Below are 17,600 nucleotides of genomic sequence, written 5' to 3'. Positions count from 1 at the left end.
GGGGTTGGGGATCTCAGGATCCTCTATGGAAAAGAAACACTAGAAATGATGATGGTGAACAGTGAGGCACATTTGTGTGCTTTAAGATATAAAAACATCAGTGAGAAATATAGAAGACAAAAGCAATGACAACGGATGCTGTTTTTATTTATCACTAATTCACCAGATGTTTAAAGATGTTTCAGAAATGTTTCTATTCAGATCAGATGTTAAGCTGGTGATATAATTCTAGCTCTATATTACGGGTCACCAGTTGAAAGGTTTGGGAACCTTTGGGCTGTTTCTCTTATAACTGCTGCCGTTGCCCTGTTGCCCAGGTGGACGGCTGTGTGTCTGTAGATATAGAGTTAACATGAAGATCAATGCTTTTACAGAACAGCAGACATCTTTTGGAGGGTGGGAGGAGCCACCAAGACCACCAGGTGGTGACTATAGCCGACCTCGGCAGTGGGCTTTATTTTATCCATTTATGTTTTATTTTATATTTTATTGTGCAACATTACTGACCCATGTTTGAGTTCTTTTCTCTTTTATCTGTGATGTTTTATTTTTCTGTACAGAACTTTGGTCAGCTGTGGTTGATTAATAAGTGATTAACCATTCAATTAAATTCTATTCAGTTTATTTCTATAGCTCCAATTCACATCATGTCATCTCAGGTCACTTTATAGATCCACATCAACCAGATCATCCAGTCAGATTGATTCAAAGTTTTCTATCTAAGGAAAACCAGCTGATTGCATCGACTCATTGACTCTTCAGCAATCCCTCACACTAAGCATGCTTGTAGCGACAGTGGAGAGGAAAAACTCCCTTTGAACAGGAAGAAACCTCCAGCAGAACCAGGCTCAGTGTGAGCGGCCATCTGCTGAGGCCCACTGGGGTTCAAGGAGACAGAAGCAGACATAGAAAAAGAAGCATAGATACAAAAGGCAACTGTCAACCAGCTCCACAGGCGGCCCCGTCCAGGAAACACACAGCCAGGCAGACGAGCTCCGAGCCAGCTCCCATGTCAGAGGATGAAGAGAGCACATCCAGTTAGTCACAGTCAGAGAAACAGGACTACACTGGAAAACAGGCCAAGCTCCAACATCTAGAAACAAGGGTGTTGATGGCAGCAGCACAGCTGATATTTCTCTCCAGGATGGAGTCACAGCCAAACAGGAACAGACCAGATGAAGCTACTATGAGAAAAAGCAGAGAGAGCAGAACGTTAGAGATTGAACTAACAGATTCTGCAGAGTGGGAGAATAGAGATAGAATGAAGCAGAATGATGAAAAAGGGGTCCCTATGTCCTCCAGCAGTCTAAGCCTATAGCAGCAGAACTATAGATAGCTCAGGATAACCTGAGCCACTCTAACTAGAAGCTAAAGTTTTAAGCCTAGCCTTAAACAAAGCTGGATTCTTCCTCCCTGCTGCTGTTAGATTTAAATATCTTAACGGCTCCCAAGAGGTTTGTTTTTGGCTAACATAGTTGTGGAGCGTTTTTGGTCTTATCTCACCACTTTTTTCTCAGTAACTAAACTTTCTGAATGAAACTTTGACTAAAAAAATGTAAAAAGAAAAGAAAAAAATAGAAGAAGAAAGTTAAAAACACCAAACAGCCACTCACTAGGGTTTTTCAATTTATTTATTCAAATTATAAGTATTATTTAGTGTTGGCATCGTTATACATTGGTGTTACAGTATGGGACTGAAGCAGGAGTGCGTCTGTAAATCAACAAACATTGGACTTGGTTCAGTGAAGCTTGTACAGTGATGAGCAAACCTGTCAAAGTCAGGCTGGGATTTGGTTTAGCGTTTAGCAAGCAGCTTTTGGTTCTAAAAAAGGCACATGAACAAAAAGTTGGCATTAAAGATCATTAACAGCCCCCCCCACACACACATACAGAAAGCAAACATGACATTCCTGACAGACACATTATTGATTATACGATAAAATCATTAGAAATCAAGATCTTTGGCTTGTAGGTGCAGAGGCACGGTCCAGTGTGCTGCTCTAGCCCCCAGAACCAGCAGGAAGGTTCTGCTGGTTCTGGTTACTAAATATTCTGAAATAGCTAGCAATTCATCTGAGAAGCCTTCCTCCACCAGGCTTTGGTCTGCGGGAGGTCACTGGTTCCAGGACCGGTGTTCTGTCAGACCAGCATACCCCGTCAGACCGGCATACCGTCAGACTGGCATACCCCGTCAGACCGGCATACCGTCAGACTGGCATACCCCGTCAGACCGGCATACCGTCAGACCGGCATACCGTCAGACTAGCATACCCCGTCAGACCGGCATACCTTGTAAGACCGGCATACCGTCAGACCAGCATACCGTCAGACCGGCATACCCCGTCAGACCGGCATACCCCGTCAGACCGGCATACCCCGTCAGACCAGCATACCGTCAGACCGGCATACCCCGTCAGACCGGCATACCCCGTCAGACCAGCATACCGTCAGACCGGCATACCCCGTCAGACCGGCATACCCCGTCAGACCAGCATACCGTCAGACCGGCATACCGTCAGACAGGCATACCCCGTCAGACCGGCATACCCCGTCAGACCGCAATACCCCGTCAGACCAGCATACCGTCAGACCGGCATACCGTCAGACCGGCATACCCCGTCAGACCGGCATACCCCGTCAGACCAGCATACCATCAGTAATACGCATTACAGTGTCGTCTGTCTCTGCTCTCCTTCCATCCAATCACGCCGTTTTATTTCCCGATTTAATCAGATTTTTGTCGTAGTTTTGAGCATAAAACAATAAAAAAAACTCCCTTCATTAGGTCCACTAAACACATTAGCTTTAAAAAAAAACCTTTTCAAGTCCTTTTGACGAGGATCTTATTAAAGAATGATCTGCATTTTTTCACAGAGAATTTAATATTTATAGGGAGAGGATTCTACGACTCGGTGATATGAGATTTATTTGTTTGTTTAATATGAGCGACATGCGGATTACTTTTTAGGGATAACTCATTCTATGGGCCTGATAGCCGCTAATAACCAGCATGCGCGCATGCTGGTCTGATGGGGTATGCTGGCCTGATGGGGTATGCTCATCTGACAGAACACCGCTCCACTGGGCTCTGTACTGAGCTAGCATGATCTGTAGCCAAACTAGCTAAGCTATTTTTTTTTTTTTAGCGTTTTCCAGACAGCAGCTTTTCTTCTCATTTATTTTCTTTCCAGAGACGGCACCCTTCTTCTTCTATACTAATTTTCATTAAAGCTAACCTAGCCTTTAGCCTTACTGCTAACAGAGCTAGCCTTGTAAAGCTAAGCTCGTTTCCTCCAGGCTGTAGCTTTTTAATGGAAAAAGTGGCCTGAAATCTTCCAGAAAACTTCAAACCGTTTTATATTTTTGTAAATAAAATATTAATTTCTGCTGCTTCTCAAACTGGAGTGTTTCGTGTTTGTTAGCTTTTTAGCTTAGCGCAGAGGCACAAAACTACAGAATGTAGCCTGAGTTCAGGGAAATGAGCTTAGCTCTGGGAGAAGGAAAATGGCGAGGATCATTATTGCCCAGTTTTTTTACACGTTGATCCAGAATCATCTGTTGGAGCAGATCAAGACTCGGCAGGATGGACATGGAGGCGAGGAGGACAGCGAGGCTGAAGCTCTGCTTCAGTCAAAAACCTAACCAGACCTTCAGATCTGCTTAAAACAAACTGATTAACTGCTGATGAAAATAAGCGGCCCCTGACTTCACGGTAAACATGGCTGTTTTTATCTTTCTGCAGCGGCTGCAGTCCGACTCCAGCAGCAGTTTGAAAGTTCTCTCTAACTTCTCCTCATCTGCTCTACATCTGTGCTCCTCATGGGTTTAATGAGGAGGAATCTGCCCCAGAAAAGCAGAAATGAAGCTGATTAGTCAAACGGGGAAAACAAAGAGGAATAAAAACAGCGACCAGCAGGTTTCGTCTGGAACTTTTCTCCCAAATAAAACACAATAAGCAGGAAAAGTGCAAGAAAAATGCACCAGAAATATTTGTTACCCCTTGGCCTTATACACATCTATATTTATAAAATCAGAATATTCAAACAGCAGCAGTATTAATCTCAAAAATATTATATATAAACATAAATAAATCAATTATTTTGAGCTTTTTTTTTTTTTTTTAATTGGAAGCACGAGCCTGCAGTAAAGACAGGCGGCGTCTGATTGGCTGAAGCAGAGCGAGGTCTGCATCTATGTGATTGGGGGACAGGGAGCTCAGGGGATTCCTGCGCTTCTCCATCATCTGGAGTTCAGTCTGGGAGCCGTCTGGAAAAAACAAGACAGGAAGTCAAAACTCAGCAGGAGGGAAAGAAAGAATCAGTCGGATTAAAACCAGGAGAAAGATGAGAGTTTTTCTCCTCAGAGATTCTGAATGAGATGAAAACACCCGGCGCCGCTCACCACAGACAGGTGTCCGTTCTTCGCCTTGGTCACCAGCAGCTCTGATCCCGGCGTGAAGTCGATGATCCCTTCTTTCCCATGACCCGCCGTGAACTTTATACTGGAGAGGAAGAACAGAATGAAGGAGACGTACCTACAGAGAACCTGGAGAACCTGGGGAACCCTGAGAACCTGGAGAACCTGGAGAACCCAGAGAAGCTGGAGATCCCGGATAACCTGCAGAACCCGGAGAACCCGGAGAACCTAAGGCATCCTTGTTCTGTTCCACCATTCTCTATATTTTTAACTTAAGATGTTGGTACGGACCCCTGAGGGGCCCCAGGAAGTGGCCCAGTTTAGACTCCTGAGGGGCCCCAAGAAGTCCCCCCCCCAGTAAGTGGCCCAGGTTAGACCCCTTAGGGGCCACAGGAAGTGCCCCCCCCAGGAAGTGGCCCAGTTTAGACTCCTGAGGGGCCCCAAGAAGTCCCCCCCCCCAGTAAGTGGCCCAGGTTAGACCCCTTAGGGGCCACAGGAAGTAGCCCCCTGAGGGGCCCTTGGAAGTGGCCCAGGTTAGACCTCTGAGGGGCCACAGGAATTGGCCCCCTGAGGGGCCCCAGGAAGTGCCCCCCCCAGGAAGTGGCCCAGGTTAGACTCCTGAGGGGCCCCAGGAAGTGCCCCCCCAGGAAGTGGCCGAGGTTAGACCCCTTAGGGGCCACAGGAAGTAGCTCCCTGAGGAGCCCTTGGAAGTGGCCCAGGTTAGACCTCTGAGGGGCCACAGGAATTGGCCCCCTGAGGGGCCCCAGGAAGTGGCCCAGGTTAGACCGCCCCAGGAAGTGCCCCCTCCAGGAAGTGGCCCAGGTTAGACCCCTGAGGGGCCCCAGGAAGTGCCCCCCCCCAGGAAGTGGCCCAGGTTAGACCCCTGAGGGGCCCCAGGAAGTGCCCCCCCCCAGGAAGTGGCCCAGGTTAGACCCCTGAGGGGCCCCAGGAAGTGCCCCCCCCAGGAAGTGGCCCAGGTTAGACCCCTTAGGGGCCCCAGAAGGTGGCCCCCTGAGGGGCCCCAGGAAGTGGCCCAGGTTAGACCCCTGAGGGACCCCAGGAAGTGCCCCCCCCAGGAAGTGGCCCAGATTAGACCCCAGAGGGGCCCCAGGAAGTAGCCCAGGTTAGACCCCGAGGGGCCCCAGGTAGTGGAGGTAGTGGCCCTCACCTGCCCTGGTTAATGTTGATGCTGTTGATTTTGTCAGCACAGATGGCGATCTTGGTCAGGGTCTCGATGACGTGTTCGCTCTGCAGAACCACGTCGCCCTGGGAGCAGAGAGGATCATCATCATCATCATCACCATCATCATCATCATCAGGAAGCTTTGCTCTCACCTTCTGGTTGTTGTCCTCACTGGGCACGTGCAGAACGAAGAGCCCGTCGCTCAGGGAGCTGACCGAGATGCCTACAGAGAACAAAGATGGCGGAGCGGCTTGAGGTGAGTCAGAGGCCAAACTGTGAGCAGAACGATCCACATCCCCATGTTTGTGAATCTGGACCTTTCAGGCTGCCGTAGTCGATGCGCTGCTTGAGTTTTCCCTCCTCCACGATGACGGCGCTGTCGGCGGTGAGCAGCAGCTGCCGGGACCGAGGCTTGTAGCCCTTCCTGTCGTACTTGGTGACCGGCACGGCGTACTGCGGTAGAGAGGAGGAGCATCAGCAGCCCGCCGCAGCAGAACGCCCGCAGAGATCAGGGCTTCACTCACCTTCATCTTCTCTGAGCCCAGCGCCTGGATGGCTTTGGGGTTGATGTCCTCGCCGTCTGAGCGGGAACAGAAAAGGATTATTTCAGACCGACAGGATAACCGCCGTTCAGTCGCCTCTGAACGTTGATGCTTACTGAGCCTGGTGCCGACGAACAGCTTGGGGACGCTCTGAGGGTAGTTGTCCTTCTTGTCCTTGAAGATCTCGCTGGCGACCATTTTCTGCTCCATCTGTTAAAGCACAGCTGTAGGTGAAGCGAATTCAGCGAGCTGCAGAAGAAGAGTGAGAGCGGCGAGGCGCCGCCGCCGCGCTCCTCACCTGGTGTTTCCACTCCGGGTTCATCTTCTTGCAGTAGCTCCACACCATGTTCTGCATGCACATCTTACGCAACAGCTCCGACGCCTGGAGACACAGACGGCTTATTACCACAGAGCAAAAGTTTTCACTCCCCTAAAACCTTTCATTTTGGAACAATAGAACCACAGACTGGGTCTGATTCTGCAGAACTCCAGAGATTCAACATTATTTTAAATTAATCAACCATCATCATCTAGATTAACCCCTAAAGCCCGGCGGCCCCAGCTGACATCCAACGGGTGTGAATAAACGGTGACCGGGCTTTTATTGTGAAATATTAGGTAAAACTAATCGAAAATGTTGGAATTATACCAATAAGATAAAGAGCCTCTTTCTTTTAAATGAATCATTGAATCTCCTCCAGCCCAGAATATTTAGGTCAGTATTTATTCTTATTTTTGATAAATTCAAATATCGAAGCTAAAGGCGTAATAACTTAATTTCGCTGTAATATTTTGGTTCTGATCTCTGAACGCGTGCGATCGGTACCTCAGCCAGAGCAGCAGGGGGCGCCGGCCAGCTCTTATCCAGGACGTTCTTGGGAAGGTTCCTGTGCAGCTTCATGAGCAAGGCGTAGCGCACGTAGTCCAGGAAGTACTCGTTCTCCGGACAGCGCTCCTTGTGGCGGTAGATGAAGCCTTTGATGAACCTGAGGAGAAGAAGGCGTCGGATCAGACGCTTCGGAAATAAAAGCGGCTGATCTGATGATGATGATTCGCCGCCTCAGACCTGCGGATGGTGTAAGCTGCCTGTCTCCTGCGGTCCGCCTTCCTCCGCGCCAGGATGCCTCGCCACCACGCCTGGATGACGATGGCTGGTTGGGACACAAAACAACCGATTGAAGGCGTTCCTGTCAAACTGCTGCCTGCCTGCCGTGGTTACATTAGTAACCTCACCTGAGCTGCGTAGCTTCTGGTATTTGGTCCTCTGCCGGTAGCCCTTCCATCCCGCCTGGAGCTTGGTGGCTGTAGGTGGGAAACAGACGACAGAATCAATCAGGAGCTGAAGGTGTGCTTCCCTCTGGTGAGACGACGGGCTGACTCCTACCAAGGCCGTGCTTTCTGCTCTCCAGCGCTTCTTCAGTGGCGAACAAAGTCTTTGGGAAGCGGATGAAGATCTTGGATCTGGAGGCAGAATCCAGCATTTTATTAATAATCTGACTAAATAATGGTGAAAATTCTCAGTCATCCAGGTCCAGTCACCTGGAACTAAACGCTATTTCTGACATTTGGAATTGAAAAAGCTTCCTGGATGGAAGAGAAACGTCTTCTTATATAAAACTTTTTTTTGGAAATCTGACTAAAATATGCACAAAGCAGATTAAAGAGGCTGGCGCTCTTTTTTAAACACGTCTGTTGCCATAGCGACGCTGGAACCAGGCAGAGAACGATTCCACGCTGAACCAGTTTAGCCGCCACTGATTCAAACCTGGATTATAAAGCAGATAATCTTTATCCTCTGTGACCGTTTCACATTCAGCCTCTATAAACGATCAGTTTGGGTTCAAGGAAAATATCAATGAAAACTTTAGTTAACTTTTAACCATTTTGTTAAATAAAACCAAACAGATATGGATCAGATCTGTCTAATTAGATGATGACATCATTAGGGGATCTTTGGGACAGCCAATAGCGGCCCTCCTTTCTGAGGAGTCGGCGGCAGCAGCTCACCTGCCCAGTTTATACTCCTCAGGCTTGTAGCCCAGGTGCTTGACCAGCGTGGAAACGCCGTCTGAGAGCTTTCCGTTCCAGTTAGGCCACGTCTCCGGGCACAGCGACTTGTACCTGAACACACAGCAGAAAACAGCTGCAGGTTTAGAGCCGCTGCATGTAGATGTTCAGAAAGAATCCATCTCCACGGATAAACAGGCAAAATAAACATTTTACACATTTAATCCGTTTTTAAGAGAAACTGAAGGAACTCTTGCTCTGTTTTCACTGCAATCAAAACCTATCAGGGAAATTTCTGATCCACATGAAATGTGCTGTGATCTAATGATCCATCGCCACAGTAGTGGCAGTGGCATGCTGTGGGGAGGCCTTTCTTCAGCACAGCCTGTGAAATCAGTCAGATGTGGTGGGAACGTGATCTTAGACCGAAAATTTTTTTTTTAAATATGTAAAAAATGAGGAACAATAAAATCTGGAAATGAAACTTTAATATTTTAATCATAAAAAATGTTTGGAGTAATTTAGCCGTTTTCTCACATTTTGTTTTTCCAATTCAATTCTATTCAGTTTATTTCTATAGCTCCAATTCCCATCATGTCATCTCAGGTCACTTTATAGATCCAGATCAACTAGATCATCCAGTCAGATTGATTCAAAGTTTTCTATCTAAGGAAAACCAGCTGATTGCATCGACTCATTGACTCTTCAGCAATCCCTCACACTAAGCATGCTTGTAGCGACAGTGGAGAGGAAAAACTCCCTTTGAACAGGAAGAAACCTCCAGCAGAACCAGGCTCAGTGTGAGCGGCCATCTGCTGAGGCCCACTGGGGTTCAAGGAGACAGAAAGAAAAACAAAGAAGCATTTCTATTGGTCGGTTTGATGAGTTTGTTGGATTTGGGCTGAAATGCAGTTTAAAAAGAAAGAAATTCATGAAATTTAATTTAAAAAAGAGAAATAAAAAAATATGCAAAATCTATTCCAGGAAAACAATGTAAAAGAGTCTTTTGAAATAATAAAATTTGACTAATTTAAATCTGAAAATAAAAAATCTGTAAAAAAAATAGAAATATATTTTTAAATATGAACATTAAAAAAGAAAATAATCTGAGAAAACATGAAAGTTCCTCTCAGAAACATTTTAATTGTTTAAACCTTATTTTTCTAGATTTCATTTTTATTTTCAAATCTTGATTTTTAAAATGTTTCCTTTTCTGTAACAATAATGGAACAAAAGTCACTCCATAGAATAGAAGAATGTAAATAAAATGATCTACTTAGAATAATATATTTAGATCTTATTCACTAGAGATGAGATAATTAGGCTGTTAATGTGAAAAGAAAAGTCCTGTTTGAGTGATTGTTCTTCCTAATGTTTGGGCGTCTGCGCTCCAGCTGACCAGGAGCTGCTCGCCGTCTCTCATCACCTCTGCAGGAAGGTCTCATAGCGCCGTCTGTAGGCGAAGCCGGCCCTCCTCACCCGCAGGTTCTCCATCAGTCCCAGATACTTCACCTGGTGACGGACCAGCACCTCATCGAAGCGACCTGCGACACAGAGAGAGCCACGTCACACCCACAGGAAGGACAAACAGGCCGAACGCCGAGCAGTGGGAGTAACGGAGGACAGAGGGACAGTGTGACGGCAACAAAGGACCAAGTGTGGAGGAAACAAAAGGCCGCGGCGACGCGGCGACGACCTCAGCAGCTCACAGGGGCCACGACTGACGCAGCAGAACCGCTTCACAGCGACGTCTGCAGAACCGAGACGGATTCAGTCCCAATGATTTAATCAATCTGTTGGTCAGTCATTCCAAAAAAGGTTAAAAATCAATCCTCTGGACTTTGTTTCCAAGTCTGAAGACGTTTCTCTTCCATCCAGGAAGATTTTTCAATTCAAAATGTCAGAAATAGCGTTTAGTTCCAGGTTTTATCCAGCAGCCCAACAAAGCCTGGTTTTAGTTTAGAAAACATGCAAATAGAAACGGATGAACGGGTCCCCCCCTTTGGAATTGGGGTCGTTTGGCTTCTTTGTTGGCCTGCAATGCCCCACACCTGTCTATGTCTCTGAAAGGGGGGTCGTTAAATTTAACGAATCAATAAATGAATAAAGGACAGAATGACGGTTAAAAGCAGCTCTGCTTTGTTTACATGTAAGCATGACCTGCAGGACGGACGAGTTTCATCACTTTATGTCGAAATCATTGGAAAAATGTTTCTTCTAAACAAAGAAGTTTTTTTTAAATAGATTTTTAAATCTGGAAAAAAATCAATATCTCAATAAGTCCTTTTTGTATTAAAATAAGTGCTTTTGTTCTGGAATTGACGAGGTAAAAGAGACATTTTGCCAATGGAACAAAACTATTTATGTTTAAAATAAGAAAAACTTATTTCAGGCGCATTTTATCTAATTATCTTATTTTAGGAGTAAAAAGCAGAGCATCTTATTTACCTGGTCAAATTAAGGGTAAATACATTTAATTTAAGAAATTTGTACTTATTTCTAGATCGTTTTTCCAGTGCAGACGTTGGGATCTAACATTCCTCTGAGCTTCAGGAGCGTTTCACTAAATATTTGATGTTTTCTTCGTTTTTTACTTCAGTTAAATGTTTTAGTTCTGCTCTGATAAAACACTGAGCTTCATTTTACAGATTAATGCAGATTAAAGTCCAGCTTTTCTACCGATCCATAGAAGGAAGAGTGGAGGAAAGAGGAAGGGGAACAGCTTACCCGCCTGCTTGGAGTCATTGGGCTTGATGCAGCGGACGTAGGACGGCTCCTTGGACATCAGGATCTCCATCAGTTTGGCCAGACTGGCTTTGAACTGGGTGGCTGCCTAAAGGGGCCGAAGCAGACCAGTCAACAGAGCTGAGGAGAGACCACAGCAGAAGAAGAAGGAGGAGGTCTGATGCTGCTGGGAGGACGGCGCCGGGACACTGGGCCCCCCCTCCCCACAGACAGCCCACTGCTGCTCACCGTGTCAGGACGCTTCCTGTCACTCAGCTCGTCTCGGTCAAAACACTGCGTCAGGATCTTGTTCTCAGACATGCACATTGCCTGCAGGCACAAACGCATCAGATGACCTCAGGCTGCAGATGGCGCCGTTCTTTCTTTCAGAACGTTTCTCACCTCTTTCAGATTCCTGAAGAGAAGGTCGTTGTTTTTGTCCAGAAAGCCTGAATGAGCATCAATGAAAGAATAAAAAAACCTCTAATTATTCTGAGCATGAAACTACGGTTCAAGCCCTCCCTCCTGCAGGGGGCGCTCTATTTGGTCAGATGCAGACCGATACGCCTTCTCTGAATTTGCCGAGACGTCGAACTAATAAAGCTTCAGCTACAGGGAGAGAGATCCAGAGAAATACAAACATTCTCACATTTCTGGAGCTCTGGAGGAATAATAGAATATTCTGATAGGATGGATGCATGTTGCAAAGAACAGTAACTGCTCACACATTTTTATCTCCCTCTCCAAGTGTATATATATATATATATATATATATATATATAGCTAGTTATCCCTCGAACACTGACGTCAACAATCGGTCGATTCAAACTAAAACACGCTAAAGAGCTGAGGCATCCTTCTTCTGTTCTGGTTAAACCAGCTGGTTAGGGTAGCAGGTCGACCTCCCCAAGATGGCGCCCGTAATTCCTGCGCCGCGACAGTCACTGCCTGGTCTACTCTTATGTTTATGGTTAGCCCCGCCCACTGACTAACAGCGACTCTCTCTGACATATTAGAGACTAAAGAGGCGGGACTATTTTATGGAGTCATAAACGGGTCAAAATGTTTATAAACCTTTAAATTTTTGTTGAAACTGGAAAGATAAAAATGTAAACAGTTTTTTCACACTTTTTTCTTTAATTTGCAGTCATGGGAACGTTATTTGTTTAAACAATGGCTGTCTATTTTTATATATAATAACGCATTCTGGAACGGTGATTAGTGACTATTGCAGTGTAAATGTCTTTAACGCAATATTTTTCTCAGGATTTTTACAACGAGGTAAATACATGCTGCAGAGAATGTGTTAACTTAGTAGTTGAAATTCCCACAGTCCATGAATGCACCATGGAAAGCAACATCTCTACAGCGCCTATGTAAACTGCCAATCATGTTTCCCCGCCCACTCCTGTCAGATTGGGGTTAAAATATGAAAATCTAAAACTGCAATAAAGAAATAAAACGTGTAATTAAAATACTAAACTGAATTATGAATTTTTCAAACTGAGGGAAGAATTTAGATTAGATTCTTATTATTTTATGTTTTTTTTTAGTTTCTCAAATTATAAGGTAAGAATTGGACATTCAATATCAACTTCAACTAAAATTTATACGTTTACAAATATTTTGGACCCTTTCTGACTCCATACTATTTCCCCTAATGTGCTATAAATGGGCTATAAAACCTTTAAGAAGTTTTTATTCCTTTTTCAGCTAAAATATCAAGTTTAAAGTAAAAGGAAATCCAGGAAGAAGCTGATTGGTCCTTCTCAGTGAAAAGCAGCCAATCAGATGTCAGGGTTTGTATAGAAGTGGTCCTAGTCCCGCCCACTTAGTCGATGGGTGAATTTAAGAGATTAAATGATGTCATGGTGAGTTTTTTTTAAAGACGCCATGAAATAATTAACTAATGAATCAAGTAGTTAAATATAAATGAATATTTTTATAAAGTTGAGTCTCTGCAGCGAGAGAAAACAGGAGCGACGATCACAGAAAACTACGGAGAGAATTTTAGTCCGTTATTCCAACAAAGGAAAATGAAGAAATCTACAGATTAAACCTTTTAGACTATTAGTTTATTTTTCCAAGTATATTTTTCGTTCAGTATTTTTATTTTCATCTTCTTTACCCGCTCAGATGAAGGAAAAAGTAACTCCTTTTGTTTAGTTTTTTCTTATTTTTAGATCAGTTTCTGAGGCGAGGAATGGAGCGGCCCGTTTCTACGCACCGTTCACGTCGTAGTTGACCTCTCCTGCGTAGTGCAGCAGCCTGAACTCCTCCCGGCCCATCACCTTCCGGGTCTTTCCATCGCCCAGCTTGTGTCTGTGAGAACAAACGGCAGCAGAATGAAAAACAAACCTTCTGCATCAGAATCCGAGACAAACGGCGGCCGATTGAGGAGCAAACTGACGTGACGAAGTGCGGATGCCCCCCCATGGTGTTCTCCAGCTTCTCCAGGAAGGTGAAGTCACTGGCATCTCCAGGTCTCAGACACTCCTCATCCTGTGAGGAGAGAAGAGGATCAGATCACCTGGACGTTTAGCTGCTGCAAAAAAACATCCAGAAAATCTAAAAACTTTGAAGAATCGAAGAATTTGGCCTTAATTTGAGTAAAAAATAAGATTAACTTCAAAAGGAAGGAAGAGTTTCACCTTTAAAATTAGCTATTTAGATATTTAACACCTGAATTTTCTTCTTTTTTAACCTAAATCATCAATTTAAACATCGTCTCAGGGGCGGATTTAGGAAATCTGGGGCCCTAGGCAAAGACAGCCAGGGGCCCCTCTGAATGGAGAACACATTAAACAGCCCCATTCTACAGATAGAGAAATGTTAATAGAATAGACATCCATTATCTGTTCTAGGTTGTGTCCCTCTCTTCTTGTCTCTTTTCTTCTTGTTTTCCTCTCTATGTTTTGTATGGGGGGGTTACCAATCTACTCGCTCTGGAGAGCAGAGTTCGCTGCTTTTAGATGTTGTCTCCAAAGTCTCCAGTAGCAGAAAAAAAGTCTCTAGATTTGGCGCTAGGAGCTTTTTAGAAATCAAAGTGCTAGAGGGGTCTGAAAAGTGGCTAAATATAGCGACTAAAGCGCTAAGTTACCAACCTACCTGATTGAAAGCAACAGGTAAAAAGTAATTTGATTATTTTGTAGATGAATAACTAAAGTGGACATTTGCAGGAGCAGCAGCCTGGTGGTTAGGGAATAGGGCTTGGAATTCTGAGGTTTTGAGTTTGAAACCCACTCCCACAGACTGCCACTCTGACACCCTGAGCAAGACCCTAAACCCCTGATTGCTCCCCGGGCGCCGCACCATGGCATGCTCCCCGGGGGGGATGGGTTAAATGCAGAGAGGGAGTTTCTACAATAAAAGTTCAATTTATTTATTTATTTTGTTCTTTTTTTAACGTTTTGCTTTTCGGTGCCTGAAATCTGGCAGGTTGAAAACTTTTCTGAAGCGTCTGAAAGGAGTTTTCTTCAGCTTCAGAAGCTCAGGCTGCAGCTCCTCACCAGGATGGAGATGATGCCTTTGAACTTCTCCTCCACCAGGTCACAGATGATCTTGTTGTTGAAATACTGGACTGGTTCCCACTGCAAACACACAGATGGATATGAAAGGAACTGGAAAAGGTCAGAGAGAGGCAGCAGGGAAAACATGGAGGACAGGGAAAGCCGAGCGCCATCCAGAGAATGTCAGGAATGCGGCCTCAGACAGCTGTTAGCCGTGTTAGCCGTTAGCAGCCCACGGCCCTCAGCGCGCATCATAAAAGGCTCTTTGAGACGCAGATTCTCCCACAAACTGTTTGTTCTGAATGTTTTCCCTCAGACTGAAGACGGGCCTTTGTTCTGACAGGGAAGGCCGGGGGGGGGGCGCCATGAGCTCAGCGGGGGTCTGGAAGCCGCAGAAACGTTCAATCTCCTCAGGAGAACAAAGGAACCCGTCTGCAGGTTCGGCTCCTCATGGAGCAGGTTCTCCCTAAAACCAGTCGCTCCAGCTGAATTCAGACCATCCCATCAGGACTCAGAGCGGAAGGTGAAGAGCGTCTTCCTCCATGGGACGATTCCTCGGACCCAGAGGAGACACGTTTCCATCCAGATGCCAAAGTTTAAGATGTGTTTCCATCAGCTAGAGTGAATTCACCAGGTGATGCAAAGCGCAGCATCGTGGTACGCGTAGGAACGCCTGGCTGTGACCAACAGGAAGTAGAGGTAGCTAGCTAGCAGACCGCAGTAATGGCGCCAGGATTGGATGATCGCGCTCCAATCAGGAAACAGTGTCGCCTCTTTATGGTATCAGTAGCTTTAGCAACCATCCAGACACGAAGATGGCGGCAGAGGAAACAGCTGGTTTCATTTCCTCTTTAGGGAATTAGTTACAATTTAAGGTAAAAAACACCTGAAGCAAACATTGGAAACATTTAGAGACAACATTTCAATTTTAGATGAAGTTCCTTCAAACATCGATGGAAACACGTCTGGTTATCAGCTGACCTCTGACCTCTCATGTTGTTTGGGCTAAGGGTTCAATTTAAGAAAAGGGGAGGTTCAGGGTCAGATTATTTAGAGTCAAAATATTCAGGGTCCGATTATTCAGGGTCAGTTAAGCATCAGATTATTCAGGATCAGATTATTCTGGGTCAGATTATTCAGGGTCAGATTATTCAGGGTCAGATTATTTAGAGTCAGATTATTCAGGGTCAGATTATTCAGGGTCAGTTAAGGATCAGATTATTCAGGATCAGATTATTCAGGGTCAGATTATTCTGGGTCAGATTATTCAGGGTCAGATTATTCAGGGTCAGATTATTTAGAGTCAGATTATTCAGGGTCAGATTATTTAGGGTCAAAATATTCAGGGTCAGATTATTCAGGGTCAGTTAAGGATCAGATTATTCAGGATCAGATTATTCAGGGTCAGATTATTCAGGGTCAGATTATTCTGGGTCAGATTATTCAGGGTCAGATTATTCAGGGTCAGATTATTTAGAGTCAGATTATTCAGGGTCAGATTATTTAGGGTCAGATTATTCTGGGTCAGATTATTCTGGGTCAGATTATTCAGGGTCAGATTATTCTGGGTCAGATTATTCAGGGTCAGATTATTTAGGGTCAAAATATTCAGGGTCAGATTATTCAGGGTCAGTTAAGGATCAGATTATTCAGGATCAGATTATTCAGGGTCAGATTATTCAGGGTCAGATTATTCTGGGTCAGATTATTTAGGGTCAGATTATTCTGGGTCAGATTATTTAGGGTCAGATTATTCAGGGTCAGATTATTTAGGGTCAAAATATTCAGGGTCAGATTATTCTGGGTCAGATTATTTAGGGTCAGATTATGTAGGGTCAGATTATTTAGGGTCAGATTATTCTGGGTCAGATTATTTAGGGTCAGATTATGTAGGGTCAGATTATTCAGGATCAGATTATTCAGGGTCAGATTATTCAGGGTCAGATTATTCTGGGTCAGATTATTTAGGGTCAGATTATTCAGGGTCAGATTATTTAGGGTTAGATTATTCAGGGTCAGATTATTTAGGGTCAAAATATTCAGGGTCAGATTATTCAGGGTCAGTTAAGGATCAGATTATTCAGGGTCAGATTATTCTGGGTCAGATTATTTAGGGTCAGATTATTCTGGGTCAGATTATTTAGGGTCAGATTATTCAGGGTCAGATTATTTAGGGTTAGATTATTCACTGTCAGTTCAGGTTTAGATTATTCTGTTTCAGATTACTCAGGGTCAATTTAATCATCGGGGTCAGATTATTCATATTCAGATTACTCAGGGTCAGATTATTATTCAGGGACTAAAACAACCCGATGTTTTTCAGAATGTTAGCAGAGCATCATGGAGGCAGCTGACAGCTTTCCCACGATTAGCAGCATAATCTGTTTAATCTAAGCTGGCCGCTGAGCTGTGTGACGGCAGCTGAAGGATCCACAGCCGAACGCTTCCAGCTTTCATGTTTTTCGAGGCTCTAATAGACCGACTCGTTAGGAGGACGCAGCGTCCGACACGCCCGCTGCTGGGCAGCGTGTTTTACAGTGTTTGGTGCAAACGTCCCGCGCCCAGAGTGTCCTCTCTGGTTTCTGCGTTCCGGTGACGGTTAGAGGATTAGGGCCATGGATGTGCGGCGGTGACTCACCGTGATGCCTTCAGCTTCATACTCATCCTGCTCCGACTTCAGCGTGAGCTCGATGAAGAGCTGCTGCAGCTTCTCGTTACAATAGTTGATGCAAAACTGCTCAAAGCTGCAGGACAAAGAAAGAAGAATATCAGTGAACCGCTTTATTTATCGTTAACATGATGAGATTCACTGTGAAATAATTCAATGTCCCATTAAATGAAAATATATTTAAAAGCAATTTATTTAATCAAAAATACATTTATCTAAAACATATTCAAAATATTACATATATGAATAAATATTAAATGCACAGTTAAATATGTCCAGTTAAGTTATTAAAATCTGTTTAAATAATAAATTATCACATTTTATTTAAAAAATAAATGCATTTATTTATTTATTTTATTCATGATTGTAATGTAAAAAACTATGACAAATAATTAGAAATACAATAAAAATAATAAACTAAATATGATATTTATTATTAAATAATTACAATTTATTTCAAAATAGATAATTAATTATTATCACTTTATCAGAAATATGATTCAATTGATAAATACCTTAAAATAATAAAATGTGCAAAATGTACATATAAG

General features: G+C 44.3%; 1 protein-coding gene across 4 annotated transcripts in view; it reads right to left on the bottom strand.

The window, feature by feature from the left end:
- Positions 1-4,106: 4,106 nt before the first annotated feature.
- Positions 4,107-17,600, bottom strand: part of LOC119778995 (unconventional myosin-Ic-like) — a 58,034-nt gene continuing 44,540 nt past the window's right edge. For all 4 annotated transcript variants that reach the window (XM_038278511.1, XM_038278502.1, XM_038278497.1 and 1 more), the window contains exons 12-32: positions 17,020-17,125; positions 14,382-14,462; positions 13,283-13,374; positions 13,100-13,194; positions 11,275-11,321; positions 11,122-11,202; positions 10,876-10,981; positions 9,575-9,692; positions 8,149-8,262; positions 7,526-7,602; positions 7,375-7,443; positions 7,208-7,292; positions 6,968-7,127; positions 6,440-6,523; positions 6,258-6,351; positions 6,124-6,179; positions 5,917-6,052; positions 5,752-5,822; positions 5,585-5,682; positions 4,402-4,501; positions 4,107-4,266 (exon numbers count right to left, since the gene is read on the bottom strand). In XM_038278511.1, coding sequence (XP_038134439.1) covers positions 4,240-4,266; positions 4,402-4,501; positions 5,585-5,682; positions 5,752-5,822; positions 5,917-6,052; positions 6,124-6,179; positions 6,258-6,351; positions 6,440-6,523; positions 6,968-7,127; positions 7,208-7,292; positions 7,375-7,443; positions 7,526-7,602; positions 8,149-8,262; positions 9,575-9,692; positions 10,876-10,981; positions 11,122-11,202; positions 11,275-11,321; positions 13,100-13,194; positions 13,283-13,374; positions 14,382-14,462; positions 17,020-17,125 — 1,897 coding nt within the window. In that variant the 3' untranslated portion in view covers positions 4,107-4,239. The remainder of the gene's footprint in view (positions 4,267-4,401; positions 4,502-5,584; positions 5,683-5,751; positions 5,823-5,916; positions 6,053-6,123; positions 6,180-6,257; positions 6,352-6,439; positions 6,524-6,967; positions 7,128-7,207; positions 7,293-7,374; positions 7,444-7,525; positions 7,603-8,148; positions 8,263-9,574; positions 9,693-10,875; positions 10,982-11,121; positions 11,203-11,274; positions 11,322-13,099; positions 13,195-13,282; positions 13,375-14,381; positions 14,463-17,019; positions 17,126-17,600) is intronic.

This window comes from Cyprinodon tularosa, unplaced genomic scaffold (assembly GCF_016077235.1).
Source record: "Cyprinodon tularosa strain WSP-4 unplaced genomic scaffold, ASM1607723v1 ctg1016, whole genome shotgun sequence".
NCBI lineage: Eukaryota > Metazoa > Chordata > Actinopteri > Cyprinodontiformes > Cyprinodontidae > Cyprinodon > Cyprinodon tularosa.
The sequence above is the reverse complement of the archived record's forward strand: the minus strand, read 5'-3'. Positions and strand labels throughout refer to the sequence as shown.